This window comes from Solea solea, chromosome 14, assembly GCF_958295425.1.
Source record: "Solea solea chromosome 14, fSolSol10.1, whole genome shotgun sequence".
NCBI lineage: Eukaryota > Metazoa > Chordata > Actinopteri > Pleuronectiformes > Soleidae > Solea > Solea solea.
The window spans coordinates 12,732,940-12,757,473 of record NC_081147.1 but is presented as its reverse complement, the minus strand read 5'-3'; the positions used below and the strand labels follow the sequence as shown (position 1 = coordinate 12,757,473).

At 42.7% G+C, this 24,534-nt stretch overlaps 1 protein-coding gene across 7 annotated transcripts; it reads right to left on the bottom strand.

Moving 5' to 3' along the window:
- Nucleotides 1-640: 640 nt before the first annotated feature.
- Nucleotides 641-23,832, bottom strand: ankhd1 (ankyrin repeat and KH domain containing 1). 7 transcript variants are annotated; one of them, XM_058649569.1, is made up of 39 exons: nt 23,378-23,832; nt 19,953-20,106; nt 14,897-15,053; nt 14,516-14,678; nt 14,250-14,397; nt 13,929-14,162; nt 13,752-13,846; nt 13,168-13,323; nt 12,534-12,615; nt 12,177-12,368; nt 11,979-12,088; nt 11,637-11,724; nt 11,123-11,250; nt 10,894-11,037; nt 10,703-10,805; nt 10,316-10,578; nt 9,928-10,221; nt 9,376-9,832; nt 9,132-9,271; nt 8,921-9,032; nt 8,677-8,822; nt 8,444-8,586; nt 7,826-8,039; nt 7,417-7,592; nt 7,137-7,299; nt 6,931-7,026; nt 6,727-6,843; nt 6,465-6,633; nt 6,169-6,368; nt 5,681-6,033; nt 5,312-5,464; nt 4,956-5,105; nt 3,048-4,605; nt 2,692-2,881; nt 2,345-2,470; nt 1,930-2,181; nt 1,651-1,835; nt 1,397-1,564; nt 641-1,271 (listed from the first exon to the last, which is right to left on the bottom strand). In XM_058649569.1, exons 1-39 carry the CDS (start codon nt 23,654-23,656, stop codon nt 1,212-1,214), a joined length of 8,118 nt encoding a protein of 2,705 aa, XP_058505552.1. In that variant the 5' UTR covers nt 23,657-23,832; the 3' UTR covers nt 641-1,211. The 7 variants fall into 7 exon arrangements, with proteins under 7 accessions (XP_058505552.1, XP_058505551.1, XP_058505554.1 ...); XM_058649568.1 differs by having other exon boundaries at nt 13,168-13,331; nt 13,754-13,846; XM_058649571.1 differs by having other exon boundaries at nt 13,168-13,331; nt 13,754-13,846; nt 14,516-14,663.
- Nucleotides 23,833-24,534: the final 702 nt, after the last annotated feature.

Here is a 24,534-nt window from a genome sequence, read left to right as displayed (position 1 = left end):
AACTCCACACACTCTTTTAACACTTTGATATCTGATTTTTCCAAATCTGTTGACCCGAAAGCTCCAAAATGAGCTTACTGGTTAATAACAAGCAGTCTATTTGAACTGATATTTTGATATTTGTCCTTCACCTCTCAGTTCATTGTTCTAAACAATTTAACTCCAACCATCTAACCCTCTGCAATAAAATTGTATAACTAATAAATTACATTAAGTTAAATGTTTATTTATCCCCAATTAACATTATCTCAATGTTATAAGACATTGTGCATTCCAATTTTTTGGACAGCATGTGGCCAAATATAAAACAAAATTATGTTTTATAAACACTTTTGGTCTCTCTTTGGTTTTCACCAAACTTGTACTACCACCCTGGATATCTTTTTTAATAGATTTAGATGTTTCTTAAATGTTATGATTTTACTCCCCTACCACTAGTGTATGAGATTAAGTGTTCTAACATCACTGAATATCAAATCCATAGGGATGCTGTGTTGGCAAAGTGCAAGACCACATTTGATTTTCATTTTAGTCAAAGGCTTGTGTAAAGTATCAGTGGGTCTGAAGGTGAATGAGTTCAACGTGTTTATTAACACATTAAAATTAGTAAAGAATACCATTTCATGAAACAGTACACACATACTTTTCAATCTTTTTATTGAATATTAAGGTAAATATTTCACATTAATACAGGCTACATAAAGTAGAGCCACTATACGACATGAAATTTACTCTCATTTTAACCCTTTTTAGTATGTAAACAATTATACATGTATTTACCACTCTAAAAGGTTCTGATTTCTCTTTCTCTTTAGGTAATCATCATCTAGTTCTGGGCCAAGTTTAAATAGCTACTTCATGTTGAGCTCCCTGCCGCCCAAGAACGGTGTATGTGGGTTTAAGTCAAAATCGCTAAACTACGCAGAGAATGGATCCTGTTGAACAGGTGATCGCGCACGTTTGTTTGCATCATGGGGACACTGATAACAGCTCTCCCCCAATTTCCTCTTTCATTGTCTGATATAGGCACAAAGAATGGCTTCAACAGAACTTCCAATTCTTCAACCTCTGCGCTGCACTCTCAAGTCTCTACTAAAGTTAACATGTAAGTTTTTATTTTTTCTTTGTCTCAATCGGTCATATTCGTCAGTTGGTATTTCATGTTTGCGCTGTGGGTCATGCTGTGTACGTTTGATTGCTGTGGACGCCGTCTAGTTGACGTGGTTCAAGTGCACATTGCCCACATGTGGTGCCCAAGTACCAGGCCACACCTGAAGGAGAGAGGATGAATAACCGATATGAATATAGACTAAGATTACATCTTATTAACAGCATAAACCAGACAGTGTAAGTACATAAGACAACATAGATGTAAAAAAAAGAGAGAGAGATTTACCTGCTGCTGTGGGTCAGAATTATCTGCATTGTTTGGGACCACTTTGATAATGGGACTCCATGCGGGGTCACCAGCGTGCAAACCATTGTACATCGGTGCCCCTGGCCCCTCTGCCATGGGAGGATGAGGCGGCAGCATGGTTCCTCCATACATCGACATAGGCATCCCCTGCACAAACAGTAACGGGTCACTTGTAAAACATGTACAAAACAGGAACAAAGGTTTACTCATCCACATAACTGGCTTTTTGTTACCTTTGGGAAGTCCATGTAACTGTTGGGCAAATGCTGAGGCTGGTGGTAGTTGTTAGCAGGGTTTGCGATGCCTGTGTCGTCCTGCTCCATGGGCTGGTGCTGAGAGAAGGCCGACTGCTCTGCCTGAAGCTGAGGGTGCATCATGTGGCTGCTCATCAGGGGCTGGGACCAACCGGACATGGCCTCTGCACAAACACACACAAAAGACAGATGAGGTTTTATAATACCAGATCTGAATTATACCATTATCCCAACTGAGAAAAAATGATCTTCTCTTACCGGAAGCACTGCCAACCCCAAATGACCAAATGCCTCCCTGTCCAACAGATGCCGTGTAGCTGGTGGTGAGAAGCGGTGGGTTGACTGTACCCGTTTGCCTAATCCTGGCCAATCGCTCCGTGCCGATGGGTGGGGGGACCTTCCGGTCCTGCTGCGATGAGCTGCCTGGTTTAGGCTGAGGGGGAGGGGCCACAGCTGAAGTGGAGTGCGCAGAGGATGACACTGTAGAGGGAGGTGGGACAGGAGATTCACCTGGCAGATTGAAAAAGACATTAGGAGCAGATCAGGTCTACAAATGGTTTAAAAGCATTGATAAATTAAAATGTTGCACCAACTGCTTTCTAGTGTGTAACAGATTTGAAGCTGAACAGTTACAAGAAAATCATGGTAACAAAGAACAGTGTGAGTCTAGTACCTGATGTGGATGCACTCCATGGGTGAGGGGAAAAGTGCTGTCTGCTGAAGGAGGGTGTGCCAACCCCTGTATGACCATGCAGATACACAGGGCTGCCAGAGATACTGGTGGCGTAGCTGGTCAAAGCTGTGGGTGCAGACAAGTAAAGACAATCAGGAAGCTCAAAAAACCTGAAACCATGCCACATTATTTCATATGTATAATTACATAAACAGGTTTATATTATATTTTTGCTCTCACTTGGATGTTGTTATTTTAGATAGAATGACCTTAAACATTGAAAATCAATGTCAAATGGAACCAAACTGACAAACAAAATGATCATGCATGATGGAAAAGAAAACTACCGATGGGGCTGTTGACCATCCTCTGGGACCCAGAGCGGTAGCCAGGGGCTTTGGAGCTGTCTGGAGGAGGAGGTGGCATCATGTTCTCAATTTGACCCATGCTCATGTAGGCAGGTGGGGCCGAGTATGACTGCTCTGGAGGTGAGCGAGCAGGCAGATGGCATGCACCCCACACCTGATTGTTACCAACCTACAAGACAGCACATTTGAAAGAGTATTATAATCACTGAATGCATGATTTATCTTTCATAATTTAGTTTAAACATAAAATATCCCATTTCATTCCAAGTTATTGTAGCTAACCAATCCAAATACAAAACAAGATGGCACATGAATGTTACATTACTTATATTTACCTGGCTGTTGTTATCAAAGATGCTGCTGAAGTTGAAAAGGCCTGCAGGGCCAAAATTGGGAGGAATCTGCTGAGGTTTGCCTGCATTGGCCACATGTTGAATCTGAGAACCGTTCATCATTCCTAGGTTAGAGACTTGAAGGGAGCCTGGAGCCTGGGCTTGATGTGGCAAACTTGTGGGCTGAGATGTCTGGTTTTGGGTCTGCTTTGGAGCTTCCTGCTGAGCATTGAACGGCACAAACACAGATTGTTGCTGTTGCGTCTGCTGCTGCTGTTGTTGCTGTTGTTGCTGTTGTTGTTGTTCCGGAACAGAGTAGTAAGGCCCTGGTGGCTGCATACGATGGGAGACTCGGGGCGCAGGAGCTGAGAAATGGGGTACTGTGTTGTTGGGGTGTGCAACGTTATGTGACAGGACAGGAGGAGGAGCTGAGGGAAGGTGGGAGCTGGGCTGTGAAATGAGGAGGGGTGGAGGGGCCTCTGTGGATGGTACGGAGGAGGGAAGGGGAGGTAACTGCTGTCGAGGCTCCGATTTGGGAGGTAAAGCCATGGCAGGGGCAGTGAAACCCAGGGAGTTGATGCTCTCACTGACAGAGACAGGCTGGCTCTCTACAGGTAGTGAAGGCTTGTCTTTTCCAGGAGGTGCAATGGTGCAGGGCTCTAGTTTAGCTGCCTGCTGGAGAGATGGCTGCGAGATAGGGCCAACTGGTTGCTGAGAGGCGATAGCAGTGGTTGTCGTGGAGCTGTGATGGGCAGGAGAACCAGTGCCCCGTACTGCATTTGTGCCACTAGCACTGGCAGCAGACACTGAGATGACACCAGCAGGCTTAGGGTCAGGTAAAAAGAGCTGTTTTCTGACAGAGGAAGGAGTCGGGATGCTCGGCTGGGGATTGTACGGGGTAGGATTGGGGGTATGAGGTGAGGCTGCAGCTGTAGGCGTGTTAGGAGCACTGGTGGTGGCCGTGTTGTTGGTTGTAACTGCAGCTCCTGAGCTGACTGTTGCACTGTGATCACCATGACTTGAGTTGGGTCTGGCCTGGCCTCCAGTGCTGTTTGTTCCGTTGTGTTTGGGGGAGCTGTTAGCACTGCCAGGACTCACAGGACGCACAGGGAAAGGTCCCCATGTGCTGGCAGCAGGAGAAAAGGTACCACCAAACTGAGCCATGGGTAGACGAGGGTGCCTGATCTGGTGCATGGTCTGAGCAGCGAGGAGAGCAAGCTGAGGGTGGGCGTATGCCAATGGCAAAGACACGGGGAAAGGCTGTCTGACGTTTGATGACAGGCCTTTCCCAATCTTTCCCCCAGCCTGAGAGGATGATGAAGATGAAGATGAGGAGGGCTGAAACGAGACGCCTGTGGAGGTGACTAATGAACTCAGGGCCTTTGGGCCAGTGGTTGAACCACTGGTGGCCCCTGTGGTACTGGGGAAGGACGTGGAGGACGTTTTAGAGCCTGGGGCTCTGATGTGATTCCTCGGGATAAGATCCTCAAGCTCTTTGGCTGGGTCTTGGATTAGGGCGTTGATCAGCTGGACTGCATACCTTGTAGACTCTGTCCCTCCTCTGAAACAACAAAGCAAACTTTCTTCAGATGACTTTCATCATTTAATCAGGTCATTGTCATATACTGTTTCTTTGACAGATTTAGTGCATATGACATTGATGTGGCGAGGGCATCGGATGGATTACCAAAAAGGAGATTTAGTACCCAATGACATTGGAATGAAAGGATAGAAAATAAATTCATCTTGAAATCTACTAACAACAAACAGACCATGCATTTTAAAACAAGTGGACTGCTGCATGGAAATGGCCAGGAGACATGAATGAAATCTGATAGCGTACATGCATCTATTTAAGATATAATCCAGCTGCAGTGGTGCTTACTGTCCACCAGAGGGCATTATATTTACCTTATGGTGATCATCCTCTCCCCGTTTTTATCCTTCTGCTTGTCCACATCGATGTGCGCTCCTGTCACGTCTTGGATAGCTGTGATGTTGCAGCCTCCTCGGCCCATGATTCGAGACACAACTGAGGCTGGCACAGACAACTTCTTCGATCTTCAAAACAATCAGTGAATGGTCAGTTATTATGACTTTATGTGTAAAGTAAGTAACTCTAGTCAACTTGAATTTTACAACCACTGATTCTCAATTCATAAATAGGCAAAGAAAAATGTAAGGAATATAAAATCTATGCTTGAAATATATCAAAGTAATGCTACTGAAATATAATTTCACTTACAAACATGTACACATGAACTCACCTTCTGACAACCTCCTTCCAACCTTCTTCTCTCTTCTGGCCTCTCTTAGGGCTCGTGAGGCTGAGCTTACTGTTGGGTGAGGTGATGGGAAGAGCCATGGTCTTGAATGGAGAGGGTAAGGAGTTGGAGGAGTCGCTGCTCATGTCTGGAGCTCTGTGACAAACATTGAAAGATCAGGTTCAGTCAAATCAAAACAACAGAGAGAAAATCTGTTATTTGTCAAGTTGACTGGCACGTTTTGATATACTGCAAATGATGCACACATAAAAAGATCACTTCAAGGCTTGGCTTGTTCACCCTGAATTAATAGCTATACCCAAACTCAAAATGTCAGAAAACAAATAAGTTCCAGCTCCATGCAGGTCTCACCTTTGCAATGGCTTTGAGATAGAGACTGTGACCTTGCTGTCCACCTTGTTGTCAGTATGTGGCTGAGGACAGTGTCTCTTCTCGGGGCCGGGCAGGAGGGCCTGGGCAACTCCTGAGGACAGGGCTGAAGAGGAGGAGGAAGAGGAGGAGGAGGAGGAGGAGGAAGCGCAGGAAGTGAGGTCAGGGAGGTAGTTGAGCTCCTGACTTTTGCCTCCACTGCTGCTGCTCTCACTGGCACAGTCGGTGCTGTCCAAGGGGTCAGAGTCGCTGTTGCCACCCGTCACTCCCCCACCCCCGCCCCGTGGCTCACCATGGATCTTGTTCTTGTCAGCCTTGTGCTGTGCTAGTGCAACCTTAAAAAGAAAGTGCAAAAGAAATGCCATCAATATGTTCTTTTCCGTCCATGGCATTTGGTTTAGTTTAATACATAAAAGATAACATCTTAAAAGGATGAATGAGAAGTATCAAAAATAAGACGCGAGGCTCACCTGAGGATCCTGTAATATGATAGGTTCATTGGGCGAGGAGTCCTTTGTCTTGTTCTTTTTGTTTTTGCGATTAGTGCTTGGCGTAGTGGCCACACTGGCTCGCTTCTTACCAAAAGCTGTGGTGAAAGTGGTAGAGGTGGCAGATATACCAATGGTGGTGGTGGTGGTTGCACTGGGAGGCTCGATAGGAACATCTGCTTCTGAGAGGGGGGAAAAGATAAAGAGCTGGATATTAGCTCCAATTCTGAAAACTCAGGTTCTCTACCTCTCCACAGTAAAAGTCATTTAACAATTACCATCAGCTGAATCCTCCTTCTGCTCCTGCATTTCAGAAAACTCTTCCTTGACTTTGTGGCCCTCCTCTTCCTCCATCTTCCTCTTCTGCTCCTCCTTCTTCTTCTTGCGCTTTTCCTTACGCTTCTCACGCTTAGCAGCCAGAGCCTGCTTCTTGCTCTCCTCTCTTGACTGACAAACACAAAACAGAGCCCGTGTAAAAAAAAAAAACAACAACAATACATTTGTCCGAACCCCTACAATAGCCACAATAACTGACGTTACCTTCTCCAAGTCTAGCTCCTTGAGAAGAATGCTAGCGTTCTTGTTAGCCTCGGCTGCCTGCTGGTCTTTGGCTTTGACGATGGTCTCCATGCACTGGTGGCACTTCTTCAACAACTCCTGCAAAAAAATAAAAAGGGAAGAGGTAGATGAAGCTCTGGTAATATCTCAACCATGTACAACAATGAAGAGGAAATCAATACTTACCTTATCAGCAATTGTGGCAATATATCTCATGCACTCAATATCTGATGGGAATTGGTTAACTTCCTTCACAAGATATTGCACCACCTTCACGTGACCCTGAAATGTAAATGAATGGTTAGTGACGAGATAGTTGCAAAAATGTAGCATGCACACCAAACCCACCTCTGTTTTTTTTTTTTTTTTTTTTTTTTTTTTAAACACTGTACCTTGCGAAATGCAGCCATGAGCGGAGTAATCTTGCGGTTATCAGCTGCGTCCACATCAGCACTGGCATGTACCAAAAGCTGGACCACATCAAAATGGCCACCATTTCCCGCCAACCATAACGGCGTGTTCCCTTTTTTATTTCGTACATCGATATGGGCACCCCTACAATAAAAGGAAGGAACATCACCTTTTAAAAAAAAAATATCTAACAATCTACTCATTTACTTAGGAAACAAAAACTAGAATCCACTTTGGTACAGAAACACACAGGGATCCCACCTGTTGATGAGCAGCTCACAAAACTTGTAGTGGCCCTTGTCTGCAGCAATGGTGAGGGCAGTGTCTCGGGATGAGGGAACAGGGGGAGCATTAACATCTGCACCTTTATCCAGCAGCACTCGGCCCACTTCTGCATAACCGCCTGAGGCTGCCTCCATCAGAGGAGTCAGACCAGTCTGCATGAAGAGAGGAAGCAATTAGTAAGAAAATGAGCAGTTGCTACACCAAAAAAAAATAAGAAAAATGTACTTAAGTAAAGACTGCAATTATTATGTGGTATAGAACTTTCACCAGCAATCAAGAAGTGTGTCTATACAGTATATGGTAATGTGTGATTCTGGAGATGTGATGACATATTCAAAAGGCCTCATATTGAAATGTGTATTTTGGTTAGGGCAAGTCTCTTCACCTTAGCACGATGCTCGACATTAGCCTTGCGATCTAGCAGCAGACTGACAACCTCTGCCCGTCCCTGGAAGCAGGCTAGGGTCAAGGCTGTGTTTCTGTTCGTCTCAATCTGGGCATTGATGTCCGAGCCCATATCTAGCAAGAGCTTCACTGCCGGTACATGACCATTCATAGCTGCCAGCATCAAAGGGGAGATTCCAAGCTTGCTGCCAGTCCTGAAAGCAAATAAACTGTTTAGAAACAAAAAAAAACTTGAAAATGCTGAACGCTTTAACATGCACTAAGAAGTAGAGGATCAAGTTTGTGTCTCATTTAAGTAAACATTACATTTTACTGCCATTTACCATTTTATTTAACATCCAACTCAATCAATCACTATGATACAACTGAATGGTGCACCTACTAAACAAAAGGCACATTTCATAGTGGTGGTGTATTGATTTGCCACTGTGAGGTTAAAAAATATCCATGTCTAAATAAGAAATTCAAAGTTCAACCCTAATCACTTTCAGGAAATATATCAATAATGACAGATAATGGAAAACAACAATTACATGAATAGACATGTTTTACTCATACCAAGAGCCAGAAGAAACTGTGTGATTCTCTTGTCACTTACCTGGAGTTAATCTCAGCTCCAGCGTTGAGGAGTATTTTGATGATGTTAACGTAACCCCCAGAAGCGGCCAAGCTAAGAGGCGTGTAGTCTGAAACATTGCGGTGTTCCTTATTGGCTCCCCGAAGCAGCAGCAACTCAACAACCTGCCCAGCCCAGGTACACAAGAGTTTAATCATAGAAAATGAACACGAATGTTACTATTCTGAAAGCAAACTGAAAGACGTTGTGTTTACCTCTTGGCGTCCTCCAGAGCAGGCCAGGGAGAGGGGTGTGTCTTTGGTTCTCTCCGACTGAGCCTCAATATCACCGCCTTTGTCCAGGAGCACCTCCACGACTCCTACATGACCAGCAGTAGCAGCCAGTATAAGAGGGGTAAAACCTATGGAAAAGCAGCAGAGATATTAAAGTTAACCAATTCACAACACCCTATTGTTCATAAAACCATAGCAAGACCTTAATATTGTCACACTTTCATACCTTTTTTGTCCCGGTGCTCGATGTTCGCTCCCCGTGCAATGAGAACAGACACAAGCTCCTCGTGTCCTCCCGCACATGCCAGCGTCAGTGCTGTATCATGGTTGCTCTCAGTCTGTGGGGAAAATCAACATCTCTTAGCAAGGTAGAGGACTTTGTGTAAACAGTCCCTTAACTGAAGTGTCACTATAAAAAAATCTTTGTGATGTCTTACATGTGCATCGATGTCAACAGCGGGATAGAGGGGCAGGACTGAAGGTGGCGAGGAGATGTTTGCAGGCGTCTGTGTGGGTGGCTGGGACAGGGGTGTGGGTGAGGTTGTAGTGTTCAGCATGGGTACGCGGTTGCTCACAGCTTAAAAAGAATCAATAAAAAGGTTAATGATGAAGTCAAGTTGAAGAGATTAACAATCACTTGCATCCAGTGAGAGACAGAAACAGAAAAAGAAATGCACTTACCTGCCATGATGTCATCTAGCGTGTCTGTGAGTGTCTGTGCAGGTGTGGCTACCATGAGCCCATCTGGGGCCTGCTGAGGTATCATTCCTGGGCCCAACCCTGCTAACTGTTGACCCTGCTGCTGTTGGCCCAGCATCTGCTGTCCCACCAGTACCCTCTGCAACTCCGGGCTAGTACTTCCTGGGTAATCTGCAGGGTTGTAGTCTGGCAGGGGCTGGACAGGAACGAAGGCAGTCTGAAGAGGCGGAGGGGGAGGCTGGGGTTGAGCCTGTGGCGAAGGGGGCAGAGGAGGCTGCTGCGGCAGCTGTGGCCTATCCCTGTAGAGGATTGTACCCACCTGAGGAAGCTTTGGGTAATCTTCCTCTTCGCCATCTACCTCTTCGTCTGAACCCTCCTCCTCCTCCTCATCATCATCATCATCGTCGTCGTCGTCATCATCATCGTCATCTTCCTCTTCCTATGGATTTACAAAAGCATGAGATCAATCAACACAGTGCCAGAGGAGTCAGAAACACAACAATGTGACATACTTCATTAGAAACAAAAAAATACCGAGAGGTTCACCTCTTCGCCATTCTCTCCCAGCTCCTCCTCCTGCTCCCCATCTTTGTTGGCCTCTTCATCTGTGTCGGAGCTGGTGTGTAGCTGGGCACCTGGTAGAGTGGAAAGGGGCCCCGGCACAGACGTTGTACTCCCAGGCCCCGGACCCTGGCTAACTCCGCATTCCTGTTCCTCTTTTAAGCCCTTAGCCTCCATGTACTCTTTGGTGAACTGTTGTTGTGTTTTCAGCTGCAGCTGGCGTTCAACCTTCTGCAACTCCTTCAAGATTTTCTTCTTCTTCTGCACCTAAATTGGCAAGAGTCAAAGCCTTGTGTGACTACTGTACAGATTAAGGGGGTCAAGTTTACTTAACAGCAAAGAAGTGGATGTTGGATTATACCTGTTCCTCTCGGCTCTTCTTCAGCTCCTCAATCTTGTCTTTGGTGAGCGGCTCCCCCTGAATGAGCTCTAGCGACTGAAGCTGAGCCTTCTCAATAGCGCTGATTCTCTGGCCCAGCTCATTGAGCTTGCCCTCCGTCTCCTCCACAATGCACTCAAGAGGTTGGCACAAGTGGAAGGGTGGCAGAGGCTCTGCTTCAGGCCCCCGACCAACTGATGTGGGGACACCGGGCTGAAGGGATGCTTGTCTCTGTTTGGACATGCCTGGATTCAAACCAAAGAAATTAATGAGGGTGAGCATAAGAATGTGTTAATAATAACAATCTATTGTAGTCTGGAACTCTCATTTCTTGATTACGCCAACTTGATGGCATGTGGCACTGTTTACCTTTGCTGGAGATGGGTGAGGGTGTGGTGATGTTTGATGGGGCTCGGTCGGGCTCCTGTGGGGGCACTACCATGGCGAGGGCTTGGATTGGGACACGAGGAACCTGTTAATAGAAGAAATCATGTCAAGCTAAAGCTATGAATGAACAATTATTGGATTTTTCTCTTTCTTAAAAAGATGTTTTTGGTTACCTGAGAGGCATCTTGCGAGGGAGGAGTGAGCTGGGACAGATCAGGTGCTGGGACAGACAGGATGTTGTTAGGATAGTCCAATAAATAGGACACCACATTGGTGTGGCCACCCTTAGCAGCTTCTATCAACATCGTTGAGCCATCCTACAAAGGGCAAACAAATAATTGAATTTGTGCTTTACCATTACACATAAAAAGGTACAAAAAGTGTAACTAGTGCGAGCATTACTTTGAGTCTGTGTGTAGGATCTGCCCCATGAGCAAGCAGCAACTCCACGACAGCCAGATGTCCTCCAGCACACGCCAGAGACACCACTGTGTGGTCATTGTTGGCAGTAGCTCTGTTTACGTTAGCACCTGGACAAGACAGTGGGAGGGTAAACAAAGTACTCATAATGAATCATCAGCGATAGTATGCAAAGCCACATTCAATATAATGAATGCACTAAGAACGTCATGTATTTCTGCTTGCCACTTACAAAGTGCATTACTTGCAATATACTGTACGAGTCATCCAAGATGAAGCATCTTTCATTCATTGATAAAAATCAATAAAATCTAATTAAACACATGTTTTAGGCTTTAAATCTAATCACATAATGCAATGATTATGATTTATCAAGCTTTTCAAATTATGTATAACTTCCAAAATGGCCTCTTTCTGGACTGGAAAGCTGCTTCACTATGTTGAGTTATGTTAAAACCAAGATTCATTTTTTCATGAAAGCTCTTTAATACTGTACCTTTGCTGATAAGGAACTGCACTGTACAGAGATGTCCTGCTCTTGCTGCCTTCATTAAGGGCGTCCGCCCCCCTTCAGACTCATGTTCCTTAATGACAATGATTAAGATAACAAGAGTTTTTAGTGATTTTCAGTCAGTCAACCAATGAAAACTAGATTAAACACAAAACAGCAGTTGTTGTAGAAACCTTGCTGCCAACAACAGACTGTTCATTCTCACCGATTTACATTAGCACACATATGACACATATTTGTTTTCATCCTGGTGTTAATCTAAAAGTATTCAAAACAAATGACAAAACAAATAAACAGGGGCAAAGAAAATGAGAGACTATGCCATACCAAGTTGGCTCCAGCCTGCAGCAGCACATCAGCAACATCAGTGTGTCCATTCTCACATGCATACGTCAACGCCGTGTCACCTGTTGCTGTGGTGGCGTGAACATTTGCCCCTAAAATATAAAAGCACATGAGACATAAAGTCTACGGCTTTGTTTTCCAAGATCTGAAGCTCCTTGAATTAATTTTTTTCCTGCTCACCTGCAGCCAGTAAGTATTTGACCAACTCCAGATGGCCTTCCTGTGCCGCCTCCATGAGAGGAGTTGAGCAGCCCAACTCGATGTCTGCTCCCGCCTTGATGAGGAAGTCAGCCACTTCCAAGAAACCTCCACAGCACGCTAAAGTCAAAGCTGTCTCCTGGGTCTCTTCTGTCTGGGCGTTGATGTTAGCACCTGGACAAAAGAGAAAAAATAGTGATTGCTGAATGATGTCTTCTGAAAGAGGATCTGTGATGTCTTCTAGAAGCAAGGAGAAACCAAGTGAAGAATGTTCACAGCTAATAACCAAGAGTTAATCTTTCCCCCATGTCATGGACATACAAGTAAAGCTTGATTTACCTTGAGCCAGTAGCAGTGCTACCATCTCTTCATGGCCTTCTCTAGCTGCCTCCATCAGGGGAGTGTAGCCCTCATCATTAACCTGGACAGAGGAAAACACAAGTAAGGTGAGGAAATCTTCACTTCACTATCCGTGTACCCTGCGTGAGGCTGGAAATTCTCAAATGGCATCAAAACAGCATCTTTAATTGAAATGTATAATGCATGAAAAGAAGCCAATTTTAACCTGAGACCTGTCATTAAGCCTGGTCATTTTTTAACTCACTCAAAGTGTGTATAACTTTTTAACAGTTAAATACAGGGGATGAAATGCTCCAACTCTTCCATAACTGTAATTGTAAAGTTAATAGAAATTAAATTCCTATTCCTATTTTAGGAAAACAAACTGTTTTATTAACATCTAACAGTGGTAGTACTCAGTACAACTGAACAAAATAGCAGCAGCAGTGTAGCATGACTGTCAAAAAGCTGCAGGCTTTTCCTCAAAGAAAAATATCCAATGCAATTGGTGTGAAATCAATCCATTCACAGCTTCATAATTCATACTTAAAGACAAAACCATGAATCCACAACAGACAAAGGGACAACTTAGTATTTATGGTCTTGAAATGTATGCATTTCTCTCTTTACACACCTCCTCCAAGTTGGCTCCTCTCTCTATGAGCAAGGCTGCCAACTCCACATGTCCGCCACAGGCTGCGAGTGTGAGGGGCGACTCAAAGGAATCGGCTGGCATGTTCACCTGAGCACCACTGTCCAACAACAGTCGCGCCACCTCCACATGGCCATCCTGGGACAGCGAGACATACAAAGAATGTATAGATAAGCACATGAATACATACACGAGATCAGTGCTTACACCCTGAGCAAAAATACAATCACACTGCATGACGCTACAACCATTTAATTTTTTTACTTGCGTGACAGTTAAAAACAATACCAAGACGATCGTAGAACAGTTACGGCTTAAAATATTAACTGAATTAAATCTATTTTGTCCTACTTGGATACAAATGACTATGTGATGTGCTGAGAGGGTGAGTGTTGTTGCATACAGAATCTTATTTTAGATTTTCAGGGTCAGATCTGAAACCTGGCCATGTTTTGTAAAGGGAATAAATAACAATTCACATTTGAAAATACAAGGATTTTGAAAGTGTTGGAGACTGAATAAAAACAAAACTGTAAGTAATGGTATGGTTTGGGTCAGATGCTCACCATGCATGCCTCCATGAGTGCTGTGTGCATCTCATCTGTTTTATGTTCCTGGTCTGCTCCAGCTTCCAAAAGAAAACGCACCATATCCAGGTGACCTGCAGCAGACAGACAAAATCATGTAAGAGGAAGAATACAAAATCAAATCATCACAAGTACAGACTATATTTGCATTCTGACCTTTGTAGCAGGCAAGTGTGAGAGCACTCTCCTTGAACTCATTGGAGTGCGTGTTGATGCCGGCACCATACTCCAACAGTACTCTGGCCACCTCCACGTGGCCAGCACTGGCCGCCTCCATAAGAGGTGTGTGTCCATTCTCGTTGTGGTCCTCAATGTTAGCACCTTCTTTTAGCAGAACTTTCACCACATCCACAAAGCCACCGGCGCATGCGTACGTCAGAGCTGTGTTGCCTGGAACAGTGGACTGATTACTAAGACTGCAAAGTATGGAGGGTAAAGGAAATTATTCCAAAAGAGACAAGTGAAGAGGATTTTTACCTGTGGAGGACTGTGCGTTTACATCTGCCCCATGGACCAGAAGTAGTTTAACAATGTCCACATAACCTCCACTGGCAGCAGCCATAAGTGGCGTTATGTCCCCCTTGATGCCCCTGTCCTCCACGTTTGCATGCATGGCCAACAAAACCTTGAGAGGAAAAATTTAATTATAAGTCAAAATTGGAGTTAACTGATATATTTTGTGGCAATCAGTTTACAGATCAAACACACAGCACAATAAATACTCCAAGCTTCCTTTCACAAACCTGTGCAAGTTCATAGTAGCCAGCCGAGCAGGCGAGGCACAGCAGGCTCTCCCCTTCTTCTGTGTGTTCATTGACGCTTCGTCCCTCATCCAACAATTTGCGCACGGCGTTGACATCGCCATCCGAGCACGCCTCTGCTAAACTACGGCTGAAAATAACCAGACTGCTACAATTACTGCCACTGTGACAGGTGAACACACATACGCCTCACAATTACATAACCAGTAAACACACAGACATGTGCTGACAAACTGTATATGCCACTTTGATTTGACAGGGGCAGTATAGAATATTACTGATCAAGGATTCATCTACCAGTCTGTGTCACTGTATACAAGACAAACTGACAAATGCCAGAATCAGTACGGGCAAGATACATACTTGTCAGCTTGGCCGGCGTTGAGTGTGTTTTCAGCTCTCATTCGTGTCAGGGCTGCTGCAGCCTCATCCAGGGCACAGCTCACAGATGACGTCAGTCGTCGTAGCACCTCGGGGTCTGCAAAAGCTTTACCATCGGCAGTGGACAGTTTACCGATGCCTACCAAACACCAAAAGGGCAGAGGTGCAAGGGCAAGGCAAACCACAGGAGAGCACAATCACACCAGACCAGATGAAGAAGCAAGTCCAGTCCAGCCAATCCAATCCAGGGTTAGTAGCAGCATACACGAAGAGGAAAAACAAACAAAAAACAAAAATCACACACAGACACAGAAAACACACACAAGCATTTGTTAATGTGGCTCAATATCTTTCTTCACTTTTTTCAATACACCATCTATGATTCTTAATTCTTTTTTTTTGACAATATCTCCTGGTCAATGTGGGACAATGTAGATCCAAGATCAAATCTGTGACTGGAATAAGGATAAATACAGCCCAGAATAAAATGTTAGTTTTCTTTGCTAGGAGGCATATGCTTATTCTGTTAATGGTAGTAGAGGAAAAAGTTCTCATCCTGTGTGAATTATAGATGGGTAAAAGCCAGAGAATGTGAGAGAATCAGAGGCTACAGAGTGGTCAGCAGAGGATAAAAGCATGGCTGAGAAGAAAACAAAATGTGTTTGTGTGTTTTGTCAAGGAAGGAATTAAATCCAAAAGTGGCAAATAAGACGGAAGAGCAAGCAGGAGGGGAAAAACTTTTGCTACAGTGTCTTTCAAAAGACAGAAGAAGAAGCATTTCCCAACCAATAAAAATATCCAAGTGTTTGTATGTGTGCGGTAGCCTTTGTTTTAGGAGCATATGGAAAAATCAAGTGAGAAGAGCCAGGAGTGTAAAAAAGTGTGAGCTTTGAGCTTTTCAGCCTCAGGTTTAACCAGAGAAAAGTGAGCTTCAGTCCTTGCGCTCCTCCTATGTTTTCCCCACTAGGCCTGGGACACAAGCTAAACTTAGTAGGAATCTCAGACAGGGATTTCGCAATGGTCCTCTGGGCAGTGGGAAACAAGAGGTCGGGGAAGTTGATCATTAATGTTTTACTGTATAATGTTTATCTCAGAGAATGCATGACGTTCACTTAAACTAAACACTCTTGACACTTGAAAACACTATGGGGCTTGATGCACTGTCAATAACCCAAACAACAGCTGAGAGTGTGTTTTATGAACTACAATATATTTGTTTTCACAACTGAGAATCCAACTGAACAGGAATAACTGACCATACCCTATTCAGGCCTAACTGTGTCCAATAAGAGCAAAATGGACACAACTAGTTACTGGCAAGACTGCCTCCACCCACTGTACCAACAACACTGCAATCTAAGTAAACACTTTTATCCAAGTTGCTAATTCAAATTTCAGTCAACGTTTGTTCGAATCCAGCCAACGCATAGCTGCAAGCATGTCAACATTAAAGCTCTTTGACTTTATTTTTATTAACTACAGCTTATACAATATAGTGAGTATTAAAATGTTTAGTGGCATATGATGATACAATTTTTGCATGTTTTTAAAATATATTCTCAGTTCCCATGGTGCACAAAGAAGTTTGGAGTTTGCCTTAACTGTCAGGGTATGCAGTGTTTACCCAAAAGCACCTGCACCTGCACTACCCCAACATAACTGTTAAACATGTTTGCACCAACAACATGATCTTCTATTTAAGTTTGCTAAAATAAAATGTGTCAGTGAGGGCATATATACATTATAAAACACACACCACAAAATCTTTGTGTCAAATGTGCAAATTAGAAAATAAAAATCAGGCTATGAGAAATGCTGCAATTACTTATGAATGGTGGTGTACTCAGCATTTGTAAAGTGTGTTATTGTTTCCCTGACTTTTTTAAATGTAATACATTTCACTGAGTTAGTGCATCACCCAAATTATTCTATTAGCTTGGTTTCACCCTGGATGTGTGTATGGCGTTTTACTGCTGCAGCGCATCTCGTTTGCACTGGCTGCGAGAGCCACCGACTCTTGTCAACCATAGACTTTGCCGATATTTTAAGTTACGCATGTCTCACGGCACAAGTATACAGTGACATTATGCACAGTTTCTGCTTCTGGAATGTCACCGGGCGACACCAGATCTAAACACAATTATACCGTGAAACACAGACAGAGCCATTTGGAACTGATAAGCTTTATCAACACTGTGTGAACTCATTTAATAATGACTGAATGCAATTTGTATTTTTAAATTATGCACTTATGTTTTTTAAAAGCCAAGCCATCCAAACAAGCTAAACCATACTAAATGTGCTTAAATGTACCACTTTACCACAAAGCAGAGGTCAGAAAGTAACATTATCCCAAAGTGACCGGAGGTAGTGGAATAATTTAAACAGAGAGCAGCATGAAAAGGAGGAGTGCTCACTCTGCAGCTCTTTCTGGTTACCAAAATATATCAGGAAGTACAATACAAATGGAGAAATCAAACTCTTGGCATACATAATCTCTGTTGACTACCAGGTCTCTGAATTATATTTCTTATTTTCAACCTAGGGGGAAAACCTGTTTGCAATTGCTAGACATGTTTTGTGGCACCAGCTGGTTTGAACTTTATATCTGCCCTAAACATTTATACAGCTGTACTGATCAAGTCTATCTTTGCATCTGAGGATTTGAACATCCATCAACATATCGGTCTGAATAAAGAATAAATACAACAAAATCACAATTGTTTTTCCTTTGCCAAAAATCCTTTTACTTCTGTTAAATATATTGCATATTAAAGTTCAATATAGTAACTGTGTGTCAGTTGGTTACAGTGAAAATAAGAGTTTGACAAAGACAGCAAAAAAGACAGATCCAGCAACTGCCAACAAATGAGAACAGGTAGAGATATAAATCGTATTAATCTTGGTCTGACATTGTAACAAACCGACCTTTCCACTAGCGATTGCACCATGACATCATGCCCACGTGGTTTGATTTGACAGAACAACAAGGGACATCCAAGAAGAAAATAAGGTCTTAGCTCAACAGATACTAAGGAGGAAGTAGTAGCTAAATATATTGAATAGAATATATTCCTGACATATTCCAAAATGACAATGCCAGGGTTCATCCGGCTCAAATTGTGAAAGAGTGGTTCAGGAAGCATGAGACATGCCTTTCACACATGGACTAACCACCACCGAGTCCAGCCCTTAACAACAATGACAATTGACAATGTGCTGGTGAAGACTAAACACAGCAGTCCAACTCTCCCATCATAAATACAAGATCTTTGCAAAAATGAATGCAACTGTGAATTGAAATAAAAAATTAAATAAGCTTATTGAAGTAATGCCACAGTGAATGATCAACATAACCAAAGCCTAAAGTAAAGCTAAATATCTTCATGCGTGTGATTTTTTTGGGCCAGGCAGTGTATGTGTACATCCTTATGTGTGCAGTGATAAACCACTACATACAGCAACAGTCAACAGGCATTTGAATCACAACATTTCTAGACAGCACTACACATTCTCACAAATTCTGCAAGCAGCTGTAGTGTTTGATGAAGATGTTTGTCACACTGTGGTTAAATGGCAAAGCAAACTGTGATGGAAGTAAATCGGAGAGAATAACGGAAAATACAAAAAAAGGAATTTGCAGGTCATCTACACAGATATGCACAACTGTTCGATTGCCACGGAAGGCCCAGATTCTTCAGGATACTCAACATAGTCACAATATGATCACATGGAATAATTTTATATGTAATATTTACCTACATACATAGTGCTGCATCATGCACAAGTCACAAACATTGAAACTATGGTCAATTCCGTCAATTTGGATCAATAATACACATGCATTCACCAACTATTGGATAGCATTTGTCTACAATATTCTGTTGCATCTTTTATTGTGACCCATTGATGAACATTTCCTGTCATCTGTGAATCATGACACAAGGTCTGGACAGAACAAAACATTGAAGGTTTTAACACACACACGTAGCAGTGCAGTCACATTTTGTTCTTTTTGCTCTGTACTCCAGCACAATAGAGATGGACATGAAAATAATGACACAATAATTATGATGCTACAGTGGCATAGGTCTGCTTTAATCTGAATGTGTTAACATCCACAAGAAATAAAAGTGGGAAACGTTTGGGTGGCTAGAGTACATTAGAAAAATAAAAATGTCACATTAAACCCTCATTATGAATATATTCGACAGCAAATCTTTTGTGAACAGCAAAAGCATGACGTCTGCGAACCACACCACTAGACGCTTTCATCTTCCCTGGTGATGGTCTTGACAGGCCTGGTATTTGGCTACTTTGTTCATGCTGGGAGTGAACAGAGGTAGCCCATATCATCCTGCCACAACCATTATACACAGACACACCTCCCTCTCTTCTGGTACTTAAAAAAAACAATATAGAAGAGTTTACAAAATATGAAGAGATTAAATATTGGTATAGTGATTATTATCATTATCTTTGTGTAACATAAAGACCTTAGGCCAACATAATATAAGGTGCCACGTCTACTGTTCGAACTACTCCGGGAGAAAGGGTATAGGATTGAGCTTAGCCACTAGCTGTTCAACAGAGGCTCTCCGCAAGCTGTGGAGGATCAAGCATGTTGCACTGCTAATCTGCCCGGTAATGTTCATGAGCCCAAACGAGGCCAGGACACCGAACCCTAATGGATTAATCTACACAGACCTTCTTACACCAAGATTGTAGTTTCTAATCAAACTAAATTACCCAAATCACTTTCAAACATTGTGCTGATATGACACCTCTATTTATTGCACCTTCACCTTTAAACAAATTATGACCTCTCCAAAAGTGGCTGGGACTGGAAATGGAATAGAGCGGGAAAAGCTGAGGCAGAAAGATGTTCTTCTACTTATTCAAAAGTACTGAGTGTTTTGAAACAAAAATGAAGACCGTTCCAAGCACAAGAGGTGTGACCAATGGGGTACTAATGACTAATACTTAACATGTGTCATGTTCTCTCAAGCTGACCTTAGTTTAGACAAAGCACTCATACCTGCAGCTTCCAGTAGGGCTTCAAGTCGGGCCTGTGTCTCTGGATCAACAGTCCTTAAATCTACCCCGTCTGTGGCGCTTGACAAAAGCAGTTCTGACGCTGTCTTCATGATGGGGTTATCCAGGTCCTCCTGGTCCAAAATGAATGACTCCACCTGTGACACATACAGGGAAGGAGGATAAAATAATGATTAGACCTTTAAGAAATATTTTATGATTTTGACCAACAGTGTTTTACAAGTCTACACCCTGAACATCATTTGTGAAACTTCATCATCATTTTTGAGTAAATGTGATATAGCAAAATAAAAACATTAAGTAGCTTGATACATCAAAATTTGTATTATTCTGACTAAAAGTAACACACATGCACACAAATACACCAGCTAAAAAAAGACCAAGCGTGCTGCCCTTGTTTATTTACAGTTTCTTTCGGGGGGAAGCAAAAAGCAGCACAAGGATAAGAGTCAAAGTACAGGAAGTGCTACAGTCATGAATTACAACCCCTGCACAAAACTACTATCTCAAACCTGCCCTTTCCGCAAATTGGTTTTCATGCGTTATAATCTGTATTACTAATATTTGATTATTCGATTAAAAACAATAACAACAAATATTTCACTATAGTTGGTAGAACTGGTCAAGGATAATTAATCACTTGGTTTACATGTCATTAGAAAAAAATCAAATAATTGAAGTTCTCAAATTCGCATTACTAGACGGCAAGATAATGCAATTAGGAGTCAAATTACTTTTGCATATATACATTCAACTGTACAAAAACTGGCCTAAGGGCTCTGTGCATGCCCGACAGTGTCCACCTCAGGCATTAAAGGGGAACTAATAGAGTCGCATCCAAAGAAGACAACAATGAGAGAAACTAGACCAATGCATGTTTGGACTGACGAGGAAATTTGATTTATGCTCCATCTGCTCCAAGAAATAAATAGATAATGGATTGCTCTTAAGTTGTTTTGTTTTAGTATGTGACAAAAAGGTCAACCAGAAAATTCTTAATCTAACAAGCTGACAGGAGGCGTTTGCCACCTAGTGTAGCGGAGTCAGACAAACTTAAGTCAATTCAAGGACAGTGGTTCAATTAAATGGCAACATGGACATGAAAAGTTGGTTTCAGTAAATATTACCAAAGCCCACATGAACATTTCGCCAAGTAAATAACTATGTTTAATTTATGGGCTTAATACAAGCCCATTATCTTTTTATGAAAAATAGAAACACATTTTACTCGTCTTTATACACATTACCACTGTTGACAAACTACCGGGAAAAATTAACTAGCATATTATACAGTTAACGCAAATTCAATTTCTGTTTCAAAGTTTAGTGGTAGGACTTTATCATATTTGAAGTGGGCTAGAAAGAAAAACATAACATAAAGCTCTAACATTTGTCAGATTTGTGTCCTTAAATGACACCTTGTTATAACAGATGTATTTTATCTAAAAACTGATTTTGTTCACACCAAGATTTAAATGAAATGTATTTGGGAAAGAAAAAACACCCTAACTGATTGATTCACATACCAGCAAGTGACATTAAGTTGCCCAAACAGCCAGTGCGGACAAAAGTACCACCAAGATGATATAAAAAAATTTTTTTACATAGATTTAGAATCGCTGCGATTCAACATTTTGCAAAGAAAGCTCTGTCAAAATTTGAAAACATTGAATCTTTGTCTATATTCATCAATAAGCTGCAGCAGGCTTTCAGGGCCTGGTGTAGAAAGCAAATGTTGTCAGTATGTCAGCATTCAGCAGTGTGGAAGAATTCTGCTCAACACTCGAGAACAACCACCCGTGGGGAATGTAGTTTTACAAAGACCTTAATAATCAACAACGGACAACAGTCTTGACTATTAATGAACTACAGTTCCCAGAGTGTTGGTATCCAGAGAGCTGCAAAGGCCTAGAATGGCATCTGCTTAATCCTGGGGCTCAGATTTTAGCTATAGCCCAGAGCTGAGAGTACTCCACTGGAGGAAAACACCACAACAAATGCTCTCATTCAGCCTTATGCTGCAGTCTGGCTCAGTGAGGAAACATGACACGGTCCCCATACACTTGCAACAGCACTCACTTAAACTGTAATTGTCAAACCTGATATATTCTCCTTCATCTTCATCTGCTAATTGATAAGTTGCTCAGGCAGGAACTGTATATTAGCACAGGTGTCAGCTGACATCCTAACTTGACTAGCTGTCATGTATTGAGTACTGTTCATACAGATACCTCTTGGATCAGATATTAGCAAAGTTTTACAGCGATGGCTCAACAGGTATTGTGCATTTCTCTCCACACCCATAACTAGAAGATGGCTATGAGTAAATACTGCATCACCCATTACATGACAAAGATCATTACTTTACCATGAATATGTAATTTAACAGGTGTGTAAAAGTGAAATATTTGCCATTGAGAAGTATAAGAAGTTTTATTTCTGCATCTGCTGCAGTAAAAACACATATAGTGTGGTTATGACACAGCTGTCTAATAAACCGTAACATTGTTTTGGACAAAGTCTCCAAAGACATGGTTCTGTCACACAGACTTCTTGAGAAGTTGTTAAATAAGATTAGTGTTGTGAGGACAGACAGACATTTGGTTTACTATGTGTATCCTGTGCAGCTGATGTAAAACATGTATATTGTATGTTGAGCTGAGATCTGGTGATGTTATCACACCTGTCCCCATGTGTGACTGGCAGCACATGGAAAGTTGGACACATCTCAACAGGAACTCAAGCTGTTTTCTAACCTGAAAAGGCAAATCAAGTTGATACGGGCTAAACTGACCGACAGAGGCCAAAGATGTAAAAACAACAACTGGCTTATTTGTCAACACCTACGACGGAAAATTCGAGTAGTACCGCGAAGAAATACTTAATCTGCACGTCTTGAAAAGTTAGCTGAGTAACTGTCGGAGTTAATTTACATGATCTTGAAATGTGACGTAATTGCACCACAGCTACGAAATGGCAGTTAGTGGTCAGAGTGCGTCCGGCGGTTAACGGGCATCTTCCATTTGCTGTGGCTGGAGAGCTGCAAACTTGTGATGGGTGTTACGAGACGACAGCACCGAACAAGGCCGTCGTCGCTTCCACCCGAACTAGGCCGTAGTCACAGCCTGCGCTGCATAAATAAAACATTTCAGCTGGTTAGCGTCAACAACTGCCTGTGTCATATCAAACAGTGTCGACATCAAACACACCATGAGCACCAGAAGTCACGAGAGGTGCTGTTCGATCAAAATGTTGGTTTATTTTACGTAGTTTCAGCGGCCTGGGAGGGGGTGGTAGCCAACAGCGAGCTAATTCGCTAGCTAGCTAGCAGCCAGCTCGCGCTAGGAGTGGAATGTTGCCTAGCTATCTGGTTAAGCTTCGCTAACTAGCTTAGCTTAGCATAGCTACCTCTGAAACCTCGTCTTCGTCGCTGCCGGATCCTGGACCCGAGGAGAGGACGGCCGCGGCCGCTAGTTTGAAATCCAGTCTTTCTGTAGCAGGTCCGCCTGGTTCGCCGTACAAACGTACTTTCTTTCCACCAACACCAATCCCAATGCCCCCTAGTCCGACTCCTCCTGGTGTCGCTCCTACCCCCATCCCTGCCACTGGGGAGCGAGGAGTCACCGAGTCAATCTCGTCCTCGAAGCCGTCCGTCAGCATTGCCGTCCCGGCTACTGCATCCTGCATACTTATGTTCACGATACGCGTGTTAGCGAGCTAGCTATTGACTTAAACGTCCGTCCAGGCTCTTTCTTTTAGAATATTTGCGTGATTTTACTTCAGGGAATCCAGAAACTCTCCCGAAGCGAGGGTTGAGGAGGATCTCTTTCCCCCAGCCATTAACTTTCTAACAACCTAACCCGATACGCACTGTTTCTGAGAAAGACCGCCTCTGTAGGGAATCCTAACAAGCCCATTGGTTGAGCGAGTAGAACCTCTGCCTTCTATTGGCTGAACTTAACGCCTGTCAAATAGGAGACCGCAACGTCATGTTAGGTTTACCAATATCACGAGGCTGTAGAACGAACGTCAAGACATGTCATGGTAGGCCAACTTAACTGGTAGCTAGCTCTACTAGTTCATGTAAAATCATACCAGTAGCAGGGATTACAGTGAGAGCATAGTGGCACCTGGTGTACATTTTAATCACTAATTAAATGTGATTTTAAATCATATTATTATAACTGAACCTTACAAATTACTCATGCTGCAACTTATTGCTTTAATGGTTTAGGGACTATAAATAATGTAAGAACTGGAGTAAACAAAACAAAACAATTTTTTCAGAATCAGTGGTATAAGACAGCATATACATGGAAGTGAGTAGACAAAAAATAACAATAACCAGTTAATTATTCTTACATGTAGTTAACTATAATTATATAACCATCCAAGTTGTTATTGATCAGAATCTAATTTGTTGAACTGTTATGTGCAATACATTTTGGAAACAAAATAATACATATTTAATCCAATGAAATAGAAACACAAATATATATGTGAGTTAAACCATTGAATGCATCCCTTAAAATCAAAAACACTCACCCCAGCAAATAATTAAACCA

What these genes read in the sequence shown, in the direction of transcription:
- ankhd1 (XM_058649568.1), bottom strand. Translation starts at nt 23,656, where the DNA reads ATGCAGGATGCAGTAGCCGGGACGGCAATGCTGACGGACGGCTTCGAG. An exon ending in GCTCTGGAGGACGCCAAGAG is followed by an intron (nt 8,587 to 8,676) that starts GTAAACACAACG and finishes TGGGCTGGGCAG; the next exon opens with GTTGTTGAGTTGCTGCTGCT. An exon ending in TCATGGCTGCATTTCGCAAG is followed by an intron (nt 7,027 to 7,136) that starts GTACAGTGTTTA and finishes TTTACATTTCAG; the next exon opens with GGTCACGTGAAGGTGGTGCA.